Below are 16,734 nucleotides of genomic sequence, written 5' to 3'. Positions count from 1 at the left end.
CTTCTCCACTTCTCTTGTGTTTATTAATATTTTTGAACAAAATCTGTACCTGCTTCCAAGCTGCTTGTATTCTGACAGCTTGCCATCATAAGCCAAATAGGTACAGAAAAGAGATCTAGTGAGGCAGATGCAAATTTTGCCTTCGACTACAGTTCCATGCCACTCTAAGTTATTGATCTGCTGGCTGCTGCATTTCTTTTCCCTCATTTGAATGAACTCTCATGATTGTCTGACCCTGCATTAAGCTATTTCTGTTTGCTTTGTCACTCTTCTTGTCAGATTAGTGTGCTAACCCAGCGGACAATTGAAATTGCTTCAGAACTCATCTAAGCCATATGGGAAAATGGGCATGAGCATACTGTAGGGAAGAGAGTAGAGACAGCAGCACCAATAACTGGCCTAGGTTGTTGGAATTGCTGCATTGTTTGGGATGTTAATCTGAGCGTCATCAATTGGTCACAACTCAATTTGTGACGAAACTAAATGCAGGTCTCATTTCTGTTAGATTTGATGAAACTGGCCACTGATCTAAGCTTTTTAAGTCTAAAATGACAGATGGGTGGTGATTGTTTATGCAGGCTTTGTTTCCTCTATAAACCGTATTAAAAAACTTTGAGTTTAGTATAAGTTACTCTATGCAAACCTCTAGTATGCCTATCTTGTGTCTGCAGTGTAGTTCTTTTCCATATCCCTTTGTTTGCTGTCTTTTATTACCAGATATGTCTCTTCTGATGAGCTGTTGCTGACCTCTAGTATGTGGCTAAAATAGCCTTATCTTGCTGGACAGATAAAGCAAAGTACAGCAGGAACTTGGATGCTACAGTATTGTCTGTTATGTGATAATAGTTCAGAGTTTAAATACCTGTAAACCAAATATATTAGTCACATTTTAAAAGGCTGAAAATACAAAGTTTGACTGAACAGAACTGGAAGAGTAAGTCCTCCAAGTAAAAGAACAAGGAAAAATTAACCATAAAAAGCATTATGTTTACAAACCTAAGTAGTTTGAGTACTACTCTTGACTGCATTAACTTCTAGTTTTCTGTGCTTTCACATAGAGAAGAAATTGCCCGTTTGCTGACCAATGTCCATGTATTGTGAAATAATTACACTGATTTCTGACTCAGATTGGAGGGGGACAGTGTTTGTGTTGTCTGTCCGACTGTACTCTGAACTCAGTTGTTGCTAGTTCTTGGACTGCTTTTTGGCCTATTGGGAACCAGTGGGCAGTAACATATAGTGGTTTTAGCAGCCACAGATGTACTGCTGTTACTCAGGTGATAAATTGGGAGATGGATGAGGGTGTGAGTAGGTGAGATCTAATCTTTCAAGTTCTAGTAATGAATTTTAAGCAATATATACCATTTGCTTAAATTAATTTTTATTGATTCTTTACAGATTTTTTTTTAAATTTGCTTAACGCTTCTTTTTTTTCTTTCTTTTAGGTGTTGGGAAATCATGTTTATTGTTACAGTTTACAGACAAGCGGTTTCAACCAGTCCATGATCTCACTATTGGTAGGTCTCTTTTGTGCTGCACAATGCCAGTAGTTAGGTGGTGAGTTTGTCATGCTGTGGTAATGCAGGATTTCTGCTGTGTTAAGGTAGCAGTCAATCTCTAGGTGATGAATATTTGTTAGCTCTCAAAGTCAAGTGAGGGGGCGCCTTTTTTTTTTCTTATTGGGAAGGTACAGTCTGAAACAATTGAAAAAATTCATAACTGCAGTATCTCAACTGTCTCTTCAGAGAAGCTGAAAGCTGGGCACAAAAGAATTGACTAAGCTTGAAATGCATTGATGATGATGCAAGTGGCATTTTTTCACTAGGGAACATAATATTAGCCTACCCACAAAACCCTGAAGACAAGTTAAACTAAAGCAAAGTTAACCTGAAAGATGAATAAAAAAAATTTACTATTTGGGAAGACTAACTTTTAGATACAAAAGGATTGAAGTATGAATGTATTCACTCTTTGGAAGGGACAAGGGTTTTCCTTCCCAACTCCTCAATTGGATGTGGACCATTTGTATTAGGTATGATTTGATACAAAGGGAAATGAATGCATGTTGACAGAACACATTGCTTCTGATCTAACTACAGTAAATTATACAAAGTTTTGTTTATCTTTCCACGCAAAATATGAGGAATAGTGTGGGAATAAATCTTCTGTGAGCAAGCTTAGTCTGCAGATCAGTTTTGCTGTTAAGCATAACAGATGCTAGTCTCCAGTAAGGTTGCAGAACCTTTGAACTTGTTGATGTTATTTCAAGGAACCTATTGGCTCTAATCACGAGCACAAAATGTGTTCCTAGTCTCTATTTTTAGTTTGTGCCCTGGAATAGGTAGGCATCCTGAGTTTGGGAGTACTGAAATAGATGCTTGAAATGTAAACAGATAATCTTCGTGTAACAGAATGTATCAGGTGGTTTGATTATGGCTTCCCTTTCTCTTGACAGTCCTCCCACACCTTGTGTATGGCTGTCTCATACAGTTCAAATTTTTGGGCTAACATCAGTTTTCAGATATTTGAGGTCTTGGCAGCAGATAGTCTGGCTGAGTAAAGAGCCTGAGTTCTTTAGGGAGGCATGAGTTATCTTTTTCTCTTTAGGCCTGCCAAATATATGACACCTTTTGTATCACTTGTGCCTTTGGCAGTCCTGTCACCTCAGCAGACTGATAGGCTGTGAGAAACATCTTCACCTCAGCAGCGTGGTTGTAGTGCCAGTTCTTTGCCTGGTGTACAGCTCACTGAAATCTGGGAACAGAACAGAAATTGAAGCTAGTGAGATGAGGAGGTGAACCTAGACAGCAACATAATGAGGGATGTAGTAATGGAGCATGGGAAGCTGCTTGAAAAGGGGATGAGGAGGCTGGGAACGGCCTCCTTAACTGCTAGGGCATGTGTATGTGTTTTGGCCAGGTTCTCCCAGTTACCTGAACAGATTTAGAAAGACAGAGATAAATAAAGAACATGGGTTCTAAGTCATATGAAGGCCCCTATGGGACAAGATGGGGTGAGTTGATGTTAACTAATAAATGCCCAACTGATTATATTAAAAGTCCTGAAAACCTGTAGATTGAATAAAAAGCCTTGTGTTACATAGCCTAACTTTCTTCAGTATAATACAGTGATTTTAACCTGTGAGACTGCAGATTCTATTCTTGCTGTGAACAGCTCAAGAGAGGGGAAACTGAAACTGGACGTGTAGGAGACAGCCTTTGCATCTGGAGTTGTGCAAAAATCAGCCCCAAATTTTAGCGTAACAAGCCTAAAATGTTACCTCTAAGATTTAAGAAATTCTAAGAGATACTTTGCTACTAATCAAAGCGAGATGGGAGAAGGAGGAAAGATAGAATACATAGAAGCAGGTATTTTTCTATCTTTGAACTACATACAGAATTGTGTGTAACTGTGATAGTGTACTCTAAAAGAACTTACAATATAACAGCTATTTCTGTTTAGTTTTCATTTGGTAATTGAAGTATCTGTTATTAAAAGAAATTAAGGATGGAGGGAGAAGCTAGCTGCATGATGCAGTTTGGGGGGGGGGGGGGGGAACCAAACCCAAAACAACAGCAAACAGAATCCAAACAAAACCAAAGACAACAGCAAAAAAAAACAACACACACAACCCTAATCGTGCCCCCCCACGTATGTAGGTAGATGTGGGTGATAAAAGCCATTGCAAACGTTCTAGTTGGTTTGCCTGTTACCCTTAGGACATGCTCTTACTGTAAACCTGAACAGTTTCTATTCCTTATTTAAGGGGACAAGCTTGCTGTCAAATGGTTTGTGTTTTTTCAAATTCAGAATTTTTTCTCAGCAGATATTTTGATGGAACAGGATAAATATCCTTTTCATTTTTTTATGATGGTGTGTGTAGAAACTAAACATGTAGGAAGATCGTTGGATTTAAATCAGCAGCTCTATAGCCACATTTTGAGATCAAGTAAAACCTGCAGTGTTTACACTTGTAGTGGTACAAGGACCTTCCCCTGACTTTGCAGTCAACTTCAGAGAGAGCGCTGTCATTCACCTGCTTCCTCCTTGCTGCCTCTCCACCTCCATTCTTTTGATTTCTTTGCATACAGTTGCTGCAAGTTATTTGATTGCTAAAGAGCACAATGGTCTTTGGCCCGTGGCTTTTATTTGGCTTCAATATCTTGTTGGGGTGGGACTGTCCCCTCCCCCAAAAATCATTCTGCAGAAAGCAACACTGCACCCTCAAATATTCTAGACAAGCTTTTGAAGAGACATTTGGAATACTTCAAATCAGGGCTGTGTAATTGAAAGACTTGAGGCCAAGTCTAGACAGTGACCAATTTCAGACAAACTTCAGCTACCTGTATATTTTCTGAAATAATAGATATATGAAGGATAGATTAATGGAAATGTGATAGCCTTTAAATTTGTCTACTATCTCTAGCCATTTGTCAGATTTTAAATACTGCAGTAATAACCTCAATTTGTACTTGATTTATGGTTAATGATCTTTAAATTGCTTTAAAAGATGATATAATAGGCTAAATTTTTCTACTGAAGAAATTTCTTTAGTTTATTTGAAACATTTTTTTATTGGTTATTAAATTTGATTTTTAGCTAGGATTTTGGAAGTGGTGTGGTTTTTTTTCATAGACTGGTGTGTTTTAGTTAATACAGTAATAAAATTTATCTTTTTGAAGGTAATGTTTTGCATGCTCACGTAATGGAATATTTTATTGATAAAGAACTGTAGGTTTAATTTCTTCTAAACTGGCTTCAGCAGTCTGTTATTGGTAGAGTGTTAAAATAACTATGACTTCAATTTCCTGTTTGCATTCAAAGGGGCATGTGTTTCTCCCTCCGATCTAGAGCTACTAAATCTTTTGGAAAACTTTGTAGGAAATACCTCCCTGACACTTGTTTTAATTAATGCATTTTTAAAGTACTTGGACAGTAACAGTTACCTTTCTCCTTGAAAACATTGTTTCTTTCAGGCACCTGGAAAATTAACTGGAAGCAGATTGTTAAAGAGATTATTTCCTACAATGCTGAGTAATCTTAAACTTACGTTCTTGCTTTTGTAGTACTTGATGTTCCTCTTTCTGATATATGCTAATAATGTCATCTTTTGTAAAATCTATTCAGGTGTAGAATTTGGTGCTCGAATGATCACTATTGATGGAAAACAGATAAAGCTTCAGATATGGGATACAGTAAGTAATAAATCATAAAAATTGTTTAAACTTATGGCCCCCCTAACTTTTCCTTTATTCTGGCTAAGCTCTATCACCAGCACTCATATACTATGCACTTTGTCTTGCAGCTTTCTTTGGTTTATATGAAGTTAAAAATTTGTAAAATTTCCTTTTTTGGTGTGATGTCTTCTTAGTGCAATTTTTTTTGGTATTTACACTTATTTCCTCAACACTGTCAGATTTGTAAGACTGGAATTCATGCTGTCTCACTTTTTTGTGAAAGTTTGCTATATTATTAAGAACTTAGATTTCTCTAAATAATCTTTCTTTGTGCATTTATGCAACATCCTGTTGTGATGTGTCTACTAGCTTTAATCAAGTTCTCTAGAGGAAATGTTTGCATTTCCAAGGTAGAAGAAAACATGTGGCTCACTTTTCATAGAAGAACGCTTAAGAACACAAGTTCACTGTAATCATGAAGATAGTAAATACTTCAGACAGTCAAGAAGGGATTTGATAAAAGCTTAAAGTTTCAAAAAGCTTTCCAAAAATCAGACTTTGACTTTTGAGGTTATTCAGGTTAAGAACATACATTTGCTATTTTCTTCTTGTCACTTTACTATAGTCAGCCTCACTGTCTACATGAAGCAGCTTTAAGATGTTCATACTGATAACTGTGTCTTTCAACTGTTCCCTAAAGCAGAGTTGCCCGTTTCCTTTTCCAAAAGCATTTTAGGACACCTTTAGAAACTGCCAGGTACATGAGCCATAGCCTCATCTATGTGCTCTTTTTGGTACAGCAAGTCAGTGAGGGATCATACATTCATATATGCATGCCTACATATGTGCATGTGTATATTAAAATGTAAACTTAGTGAACTTCACAGGTAAGACCTTACTTATTTTACCAGTTCATGATGTGAAGTGGCATCTAAGACCTGTGTCTCCTTGGAAGTTGTCTGTGAAAAGGTATAGAATGATATAGTCAGCTTATATATATAATGGTATGGTCAGGCTTTTTCTGCCTTGGACATTTTTACTATTATAATTGTGCATTGCTGATTACCAAGGTGTCTGAGCATTTTTAAGTTCAATAAACAAGCAAATCTCTGCAAAAACAGTAACTTGATAATCAAACCTCTGGTGTGTCATGTGATTACATGAGAACATACCTAGACTGGTCCTTGTTTTCTAAAATTGGGACAGATTCTCTGTAGCCAAAAGTGCTAATTTTACTACCAGCACAGCCACTGTCTTTCATTGGCTTTTGAACTGATTTTGTTAATCTCCTTAAATACAAATGAGCTACAACTGTGTTTGAGTAGATTGTGCTTGTCTTAGTGCCTCTGACTCAGTGATTTTTTGGAGTGTGTTGCCTTGAATGCGTGCAAATTATCTAATAGCCAAAATGTCAAACTAATTGCTTTTGACTATAATTTATAAACTCCTTTCAAGCAGGGATTTTTCCTGAATAGTTTCTTAAGTATATCATACAGAAATTAAAAATACTAATTGAAAACTTTCATACACTGAATAGGCTGTATACTTATGTTATAAGCAATGAATGACTTATAGTTTAATTTTTAACTATGGCAAATACACTTTTAATTTAAAGATTAATTATTTTAATTTAAAAATTATAATCTGATTTTTAAAACATAGAATATTTCTATTCTAACCTAATCTTGGCTTGTAAGCATATCTGAATTCTGCTTTCTCAGTTTTGATCTTGCATGCAAAGGTGTTGAAGGAATAGCAAAAATAACAAATATGATGAGGTAATTCTCAAGGGATATTTTACTTATGAGCCTTAAGTCACACAGAAGTGTCCATAATGACCAAGGATATGCCTGTATCATGTATCTGCATTGAGTGTTTCCTGATTTTCTGTTAGCCAAAACTGCTACTGTTGCTGGTGCTATCTCCATGTTTGTTAGACTGGAACAATTTCTGTTTAATAAGAGAAAGTTCATTTTACACCTATTGCAAAGGAAACGTGAAGTATTTTGTTTCTCTTGGTGTTTACTGAGTCACACAACAGCATCTCTGTGATTTAGTGCTTGCCTTACACACCTGCTTTTAATTAATCACTGAACAGGATGCATCCTGAGCAGATACATAAGAAGTGGAGAACTCGATAAAATTTGTTTTGATTGTTTAACAATAAACTTGCTTTCTTAAGAGAATCAAAAATGTAAATTCAGATTTTTCTGACTCGATTCTTCTAGGCAACAGTGATGATTTTGTGTTGTCTTCAGCAGATCACTGCAGCTCCAAGGAAAGGTGTGTCTTAGTAAAGGGAACATATGAAAGCTGCAGCATACCTCACTGCAGGAGTATGTTCTACCTTACAGGGGCAGCTGCAGCTAACACTTGTATGTCTGTGAGATCCATTTGTGTGTCCTTCTTCTATTATAACTCAAGAATATTTTACTTTTTCATTAGCATCTTTCAAATTCGTCTTAGTTTGGATTAGGATTGTGTTATGAAAGTTAGTTCTGCTTACTGCAGTCTGTTTTTCACATGGGAGTATACAAACTGAATTCCTTTTGGATGAGGCCAGACTGGAAGATATGCCTGAGGAATGCAGGTATGCCCATTAGAAAGTAGTCCAGTATATGGTCCTGTGAGCTGGTAGTCTAGTAAAACTAGTCTGATTGAAAAAGACACTCATCCTGAGAAAAAAAACCCACTTTTTTCTTTTTTGATGCCTTTAGGTCAGTCAAGAGGAGTGGAGTTATTGGACCAAATTGTTCATTTGTCTATCTTGAGTCTCTAGATTATTTCTTTTCCTGTGTCTTTATCTTTCAATAGGTGGATAGACTGAGAAATGCTTTTCTCCAACTGATTAGTTGGTAATTGCCTATTATAAGTTAAGCTACTCTTTTGTGGGAGTGTGATATTTGAGCTTGTGTCAGCTGCACAAATATCTCTGAGGGAACTAGAAGTGATGTACAGCAGCAAGTAAGGATTAAAGTGACTGTTCTGGAAGCTGCTAAGCTTTCTGAGTTTAAACAAGCTGTATAGATGAGGTTGATTGTCTTGTGGCAGCAGCATAACACTGAGAAATACTAAAATTGCTTCTCCTCAGAAAAATGTCATTGTTGTAGACGCTGGCTTGTTACCAGGCTGAGTCAGTGGCCTTCATTTTGTTGTTGAGGGGAATGTTCCCTATTGTGTTGACTGTTACTAACAAGTCATTGTTGGTGAGCAAAAGTAAGCAGTAGTTGAAAGAGGGTATTTAAGTTCTCTCAGACACTGCAGCAGGAGAGATCAAAGATGATACTAAGTAATACTACTGTCCTCTGAATTGATATGAGTAAGAATTTTTCCTGTGTATTTAAATACTATATTTTTCAGTATCTATTTCAGCTTTATTTCATGGAAATCTGTGATTAAAAAACATTTTTATTATGTTTATGTACCACCTTAGCATTGCTCAGACAGATGAAATATCTGAAATAATTGTGTTTTATAAGCTAATTGCAAGTAAGTGCTTGGTTTCCATATGAGTGTGTTTTCTAGTGGAATTGACAGTGTTTTCTTTTTTTGTGTGAGAACTCACACAAAAAAGCATGTTTATGGAAGACAGGAGACATAATTGTTGAAAGTATATTTCACTTTCAGATATTCTGAATATACTACATCTTCTTGGAAATTAGGGTTTTTTTCATGTAGTTGCAACCGCTTTAGATCTAGTAGAACCAAATTAAATTCCCTCATTCATTTAATGAATATCCATTTCATCTTAGTGATTTTGACAATTGCTAGGATGTAAGGTTCACCCCCGAGAGTTCGTTATCAACTGTCTGCTTCATGATATTTTTAACTTGCTTTGGTAGTCAGAGCATACTCTTAGTTCATGGACAGTTGGTGTGTTCTTTTATACACTTTTTTACTAATTTGACTTTTCAGCCTTGGAACCTGCATGAACATGGCTGCATGCCATGACCCTCTGTTACACTGCTGTGAAGTAACATCAAGAACTCAGAGGATCTACTTTGGTTCCTGAAACTAGTTTGATCATCAGTTCATGGATTGTGTTTTCTGCTATGTGGAAGGATTAACTTATTTCTGGATGCATGTATCGGAGGGTGGGGTGGGGAGACTTGTCCACTTGATGGTTAGTCCTATGCAGTTTGTGTAATATGACCATCATCTGAACTTCAGTGCTGGTAGCTAAGTTATTGTTCACACCCATGCTGGCACTTCAAGAAGCTGAGGCAACTTGATACACCTTTGTCTGTCATGCTTAAATGTGTTTGGTTATTGAATTACTGTAATATCCATATTTTTTTTCTGACTGGTTTCAGATTTCTTAGCAGTTTATCCATGGCTTTCTACAATAGTGGAGCAAACTCTTGCTTAGGATAAGGCCTTAAATGGGAGGAGTGTGACTCACATTTTTCCATAGTAGAACTCCCATTTTAGTGAGGGTAGCTACTTAAAACCTAAAGGTTTCAAATACCTTGAAACAAACCATAAGTGTACTTGTAATAATGGAAGGCTAAAACTTTATTTCTGTGATGTGTTGGGAATTGCTTTGGATGTCTAAATGACATTTATTCAACACCAGCAGAAGAACAGGCAGATGTACAAATTTTCTGTATTTAGACATATGTACAGTGTCACCCTTGAGGATCTTTAGTCCACTTGAAATTTCAGTTCTTACGTCATGCCAATGGGGTTATTCTGAAGCAACATGTAACTTAGCCGAATCCTTCACATAACTTCTGACACCTTCTTATGTTATTATGGATTCTTCTTCAGAAACATCTTTAGTTCTGTTCTTGTTTGGGAATGACTTTGCTGGAAACAGCAGTGCTTGGTTTTTATTTTTACACTACTGTGCCTATTTGTACTACATGCTAGTAAATCACCTTAAAATTCTGTTTATTCTGGATTAGAGACATGATTGCAAAAAAAGAGTAATGCATTTATATAAACAAGTTACCATGTGACTAAAAGGCTGTTAATTTATTTATATCTTTCAAAACTATATATAAAGGTACGTATTGCTCTTCTCTTTCTGGAACATTTTGTTCCAGGGATCAACTCTGTGGAGTAGTTCCCAAATGGCAGCTGTCAGAGGTGGTGTGACACTTGCGTGAGTTGGTTATTTCTTAGATGTCTTTTCCGTTTGCTATACAACTTAGGAAGTGTAAACAAGTGAAATGAGTAACTCCCAATGTGAATGAGGTGTTCTGTCACTGGTTTTAACATAACACACACATACACCTGTTTTAAAAGTGAGGGAGTCTAGAGCTACTAGCTATGGTGCATTTTGGTTTCTCATATTTCATATAGATGTATACTATAAAGTTTTCTCCTAATAAAAACTGTTGGTCAGCTTGGATGGTAAAGACCTGCTGGGATGCGCTCAGATAACTTGGTCCTTGAAGAAACTTTCCAAATTCTTCAGCACTGAGAGTAGAGAATTCAGCAAAGTTGGCTTTTTTTCTAGGGAGATGCTCTGTTGTGGATCCTGTTTTATTAACTACTTTCTTGTCCTGCATCATGGCTCTTTTCATTATTTTTTTTTTCCTTAGTTTATAGATTCAAAAATATGCAGGTAAAGAACTTGCAAGTAACCTATTTTGCAACTGACACCCATGTGACTACACCACACACTTGGAAATGACACTGAGATTTCCTCTGGGAATAGTAACACTTGGAGTCTTTTCTTAAATGTGCCACAGATACTCTGTCTGTGGTAACACACTTGCATGGCTTAAATGTTCCTGAAAACTTTAGTGCAGATCCTAAATTTCCATGTATCTTAGTGACCTAAGGTGATTGATAATGTTTCATGTTTTGCTTACATCGTTATTCTGAAATTGTTTTGGTCTCTATACTGAAATATGTTTTCAGAAGCACACAGGATATATATTCATGCAGTTCAAGTGGGGATGAAGATTTTTATACTCTTTTGAAGACTTGTGACTTCTAGAACTATGATTATGTAAGGCTTTCTTATCAAAAAGTTTGTTAACCAATATGATATGAATTGTAAAAGCTTACAGTACAGAAAATAGCCAGCACTTTAAACATTGCTTGTTTATTAGAGGCCCATGTTTTTTCATGATTAGTGATCTACTGGCATCAGACCTAGGACCTGTTTCTCTGAGGAGAGAGGATGCGTGCTCAGGCCGGCTCAGCATGCAGTTTTTGGTTCCTGTAGGCAGCTATGTCTGAAGTGGAGTTTCTACATTTGAAATTGCTGTCATGGTCTGGCTGTTACCGACAACATTGTCCATCTCCCCAGTTCCACTGCAGTGTAATTCTGACAGTGGGTATAACCAGGGGTTGTCTTGGAACAAAGATTTGTGTCACCCATACTGGATGTAATGTGGCCTCGGGAAATACCCTGTTTAAAGTTTATTTAGTTACTATTGCCCCCACTATTCCCCACATCACAGCCCCTGACCTCCCCCATGATCTGGGCATGGATCTGGGCAACCTGCTTTGGATGGTCCTGTTTGAGCTGGGGGGGTTGCAACAGGTGACCTCCAGAGGTCCCTATCCCACCTCAATCATTCTGTGATTCTGTGAAAAAAAACTTTTTAGTATGGAAGAGATAAAAACAAGCAAGTGCTGGATTTTGCAGGAACATGAAAGGGATAGTAATAACAAAACTATACTTAAGATAAAGGGCTTTTCTCTGATCTCAAAGCTGATTTGAATTTATACTGAGCTTCTAAACTGCTACTTCTATCTGTTACTCCTTGTAGCAAGTAGCTAAACTTGGGTAGGTCCTACTTTGCAAGACCAGTAAAGTACAATTATAACACACTTGTATTTTTTTTTTTAAGTTTGTTTTGGCTAATAACCTACACTTTCTTTTGGTTTTGTCTTCTTTGAAACAGCTTGTCCCCTTGAAATGGAGGGGACAGGAAGCAAGACGTCAGATGAAAGAATGCTTTAAGTAATAATGATACTTAAAAAAAAAAAAAAAGCTGTGGAGTGTTTTCTACAAACCTAACCCTGCTATTTGCCCTTCCAGATCTCATTCAGAATTATACTGTTAAAATAGACAGTAAATTATATATATATAAAAGGTGTTTCTTTTTATATAATACCTTTCTTATATTACATATAAAATAAAAATTGATATAATGAAGCTTATTTATAAAAACTCAGTTTTATTCTGCTTAGAATGAAGGGGAATTCAGTTTATGTTGTCCATTGGTATAGGTAAGCACAAATTCATTATTACTGTATGGAAGATGTGTTCCTTTCACCAAAGATACAATTTTCCACCCTTCAGGAAACAGTGATATTTAAATTTCAACATAGGCAAGTTAGACACAATTAAAAATGTTACAGTATTTTCAGAATTTATATACTGAATTTCTGTAAGTAAGTGATTCTTTTAAGAACTCACAATTCATAAATTCTTGTAAGATCTACTAGAAACCTCTGACAATCTTGCTTGACCATGATTAATTCACTCAGGGTGATGAACAATTTCATATGTCAAGGTGGAATTTATGAATGTGAAACAGGCAATCTTAATGTGGTAGACGAAGTCCAGGTCATGTATGAATTTAGGCAATAAATAGAATACATGGGTAACGACAACTCTATTGGCTGGTTAGGAGGGAAATGTTTCATGTATCTACCATCCACTTGAACTAGTCACCATGCTGAGAAAAAGTAGAGCTTAGTGGAACTTCTATGTAGGAAACCAAATATTGCACTAAAAAACTGTTGGGATTTTTTACTATTTCTCTGTGTATTCTGCTGGATTTTCTGTATTTTACTATCACTGTTTACATCAAGATGTACTTGGACTATCGGCCAAGAGCATGTGCTCGCGTATTCTAATCGTGTTGAAACTATTAAATGTGTTGTCTGTATTTCATAACTTTTTTCACCAGAATGGCTAAGATCAAGTGTTTTCTTAAACTGAAATAACTGATTATTCTGGAAGATAAGGATGATTTCTGAAGACTGAACATGCAAAACTTGTTGTGCCACTGTTCTTGTTCAATAACAGTATCTAGACCAAGTTCTCCTTGAATTCAAGAATTCTTGAATTAATATAAGAAAAGTACGGTAACTGTGAGAAGAGAAAGTTATGCATACACTAATTTTGTAGGCAGAGCTGAAGGGTAGCTTTTATTTGATAAGTATTTCATTCTTACTTTTCATGATTTTAAATCAGGGCAGTTTCCTATAGTTTTGCAGATAACTAGCTTACTGCACATAGGGTTTTTTTCAGCATTAATATTAGTATTTCTCAAACATGTTCTGTGTTATCTTTGAATTATTCTAAAACATCTTTTATTACTAAATATTAGAAGTAAATATTTCTTCTAACAAGTGTCAGGCGCTAGATAGCTCTTCTGAAAAACATGAGCATGAGGAGCTCAAGATCTGTAACTATGAATATTTATTTTTCAGGACAGTGTTCTTTTGAGCATGTTCTTTGAAGTGCTGAGAATTTTACAGGATACTTTTCTATGAGAACTATCTAATTTATGTAGAATCTAAAGTTTTTCACAGTGCCTATGAAGATGACTCTTGTGTCCTGTAGCTGCTTTGACAAGCATTATTTATCAAGTACAGAGGAAATTGATTAACTGTGGAGCAGAATTGTGTAAAATTGAATTCATGACTATTTTCCGTTTTTTCTTAATAAAATGATTATGAAAGAATTCCATCTGAAGACTGTTGAAAGCTGGCTGCAGTTTATGATATAACGGATAAAATCTGCATCCTTGGCCTTCCAACAACCTTTACACCAGCAGATGGTGGGCGTAAAGATGTCATTCATCATTTATTTACAATGGACTTTATTTATTCTAGTGTCAACAGCTGCCCCAGGGAGCGGGTTATTGAATTCAAATGTGAAGCTCTGGGTTATTTGCTTCCTTTCAAATTTGTCTTCAGAGCTTAGTTGCTAGGAGTCCATTCTGTGCTCTAATAATGATTCATGTATTGTGAAGCCATTCAGTAAATTGGGTTGTCAGGGATTGCCAAAAAAGGTTTAGAGGTCTTGTTCCGATTTTTTTTTTTTTTTTAACAGCACTGTGCTATGGTCTGTGTCTTCTGCTTATGTGCCTTCTCTTGCTACTGTTGGAGACTTTGTCCCCAGTTGTCCCCTCTCTGATTTCCCCTCCATATTCCTCCTTGTCCCTGTCTTCTGAAAAGTAAAATTCTATGGTCCTGTGATTCTAAGTTTGTGGTGTTCAGGACCAAAAAATAAATATGAGATATGAAATAACAACACCTTGTTTTCTACAGGCAGGACAGGAGTCCTTCCGTTCCATTACAAGATCATACTACAGAGGGGCAGCAGGGGCTTTACTAGTGTATGACATTACAAGGTGAGAATGCCAGCTGGATTACAATGATATGTCTTTGTAGAATTGTCCTATGATATATAGCAGTGCTAAAATGTCTCGTTTAATTTGGCTTTTTGTATAGATATTTGTAGTCTAACATTTGACAACTTTCCTCAAGTGCTCAAAATCAAGAAATAGCCTATGTCACGTATATACTTCCAATTTTCTCTGTATAGTAGTTAAGAAAAAGTATACATAAAGGCTCAGGAAGAATGAAGCAAAATATTTTTTTACTATTTGACCATCGACCTCTGGATTATCTTTATTGAGAAAGACCTGAAAATATTTCATTAATTCCTTTCTAATGTTTTTATTATCATGAGCATTAATTTTTCTTTTATTATAACAGATTATTTTACTGATGTGCCATTCTGCAAAGGAGTAAAATAGTAAAACATAGAAGTTAGGTTACAAAAGATACCAAGAAACCTCTACTGTTGCTGTGTTTATGAGGTCTTAATGTGTTAATTTTTTTAGTAGCTGTTCAGAAGTTACAAAGATTTTCCTGCTGTATTGAATCAAGTCTCTATATACAGCTTGTAATCTGTAAAATTGTGGGTACTGTGGCTGGCTTAAGAAGATTTTGGAGCCTGAACATTTTCAGAAGTTGCATGCCTCCTTTTGTGGATCCTGGCTCTTGTTGCTGCATTGAGCAATGACTTTTTACTAGAGATTTCCTAAATGTTTTTCTTTTTTTCCCAGTTTATGTTTAAATATCAGGAAGTAACGTATTCTTTCCACTGGATTTCCAATAAATGAATCTTTGATTTGTAAATAAATGGGTTTACTCTGATTAATATCTTAAAATCACTCTGCAAGTGTGAGATTTAATTTTTAATGTATACATTCTGTAAAAACTGTAACATGCCACATTAGTATATCTCACTTTAAAAGACTTTACTGCCAAAGTTATTATTCAGTTTATAAACTCAGAAAATTAGCAATCAGTAGAAAAAGCATTACTGTATGAGTATTTGTACTGTTTGAATTGTTGAAGCTGTTGGGGACTTTTAAAATTCTGTTCAGTAGATTTTATATGTATATAAAATTATAGATTCTTACAGCTATAAGAATCCTCTTTACTCTTTGTAGCAAACATGTTTTCAATTACTTTTTAGGCAGAGTTCATTAATGCTCCTTGTTTACAAAATTTTCATTCAACTATTCTACCTCTCACAAAGGGATTACTAGCTTTTATCCATGGTGCATGTGTACTAATAAATGATTTGATTACTCAAGTAGAGAAGCTGACAAAGAGAGCCAGAGGATTTCTTGAAATACTGTTTTTAATTTTCCTTCTCTTTTATAACTTAGGAGGGACACTTTCAACCACTTGACAACTTGGTTAGAAGATGCTCGTCAGCATTCCAATTCCAACATGGTTATAATGCTTATTGGAAACAAAAGGTAAAGTTTTATCAGCTATTATTTTGTAAGAGGGAAAGATTTATGACTCTCTATTTCAGTTTTTGTTTTTTTCTTATTTGTAGGAAAAATGTTGCCTTTAAATTCCTTTCAGTCACTGGGCATAGTTCTGTGGTAAATCTAAACCCTCTCCTATTCTAATTAGACTATACAATGTGCAGCACATGGATCAACTACCTTATGTTCTGAGTATCTTTTTTAGAAATAATTTTATTTCTAAAGGATTGACTGTGAGTGCGTGAAGTCATGGACTGTGTGAATTACTTTCTCATTATGTTTTTTTCATCTGGAATCACCAATTAGAAGGACCTATATCTGTCCCTTATAAAGAGAATAAGATTCCTAATTTGAGATGTTCTAAAGTGCTTTAGTTTTTGGTTAAGAATCACAGCAGAGACAATGTCATTTAAAAAAACTCAGAAGCCCATACCACAGGATTCACTTCAGAAACTTCTCTCAAATATAAAAAGTATGTACCTCAGTAATTATATGAGATGCTTCTGAATTAGCCTGTTCCATATTCTGTATCTTTTTTCCAGGGTTGGAGGCAGAGAATGCTTTTTCACCATTTCCTAGTGAATTCACTGGGTGATGAAAATACAACCAAAAGTTTCAGAAGTGTTACATAATTTGTAAACAATTATTTACTTGGTCTTCTCATCAGCTACACTGTCCAAAATTATAAAATGGTTCCTTATGATGCTGAGACTTCGATCTGTAGGGAAGGTCTTTATAAAAACACATCAGTGAATACATCAAGATCATCCGTAATTTTTCTAGGT

The 16,734-nt window shown here is 35.8% G+C and overlaps 1 protein-coding gene across 1 annotated transcript in view; it reads left to right on the top strand.

Annotated features, from left to right (window-relative positions):
* Nucleotides 1-16,734, top strand: part of RAB2A (RAB2A, member RAS oncogene family) — a 41,775-nt gene that overhangs the window by 9,134 nt on the left and 15,907 nt on the right. The window contains exons 2-5 of the mRNA XM_064652417.1: nucleotides 1,446-1,517; nucleotides 5,128-5,195; nucleotides 14,427-14,509; nucleotides 15,842-15,934. Coding sequence (XP_064508487.1) covers nucleotides 1,446-1,517; nucleotides 5,128-5,195; nucleotides 14,427-14,509; nucleotides 15,842-15,934 — 316 coding nt within the window. The remainder of the gene's footprint in view (nucleotides 1-1,445; nucleotides 1,518-5,127; nucleotides 5,196-14,426; nucleotides 14,510-15,841; nucleotides 15,935-16,734) is intronic.

This window comes from Pseudopipra pipra, chromosome 1 (assembly GCF_036250125.1).
Source record: "Pseudopipra pipra isolate bDixPip1 chromosome 1, bDixPip1.hap1, whole genome shotgun sequence".
NCBI lineage: Eukaryota > Metazoa > Chordata > Aves > Passeriformes > Pipridae > Pseudopipra > Pseudopipra pipra.
This window is presented reverse-complemented; position numbering and strand designations above follow the sequence as displayed.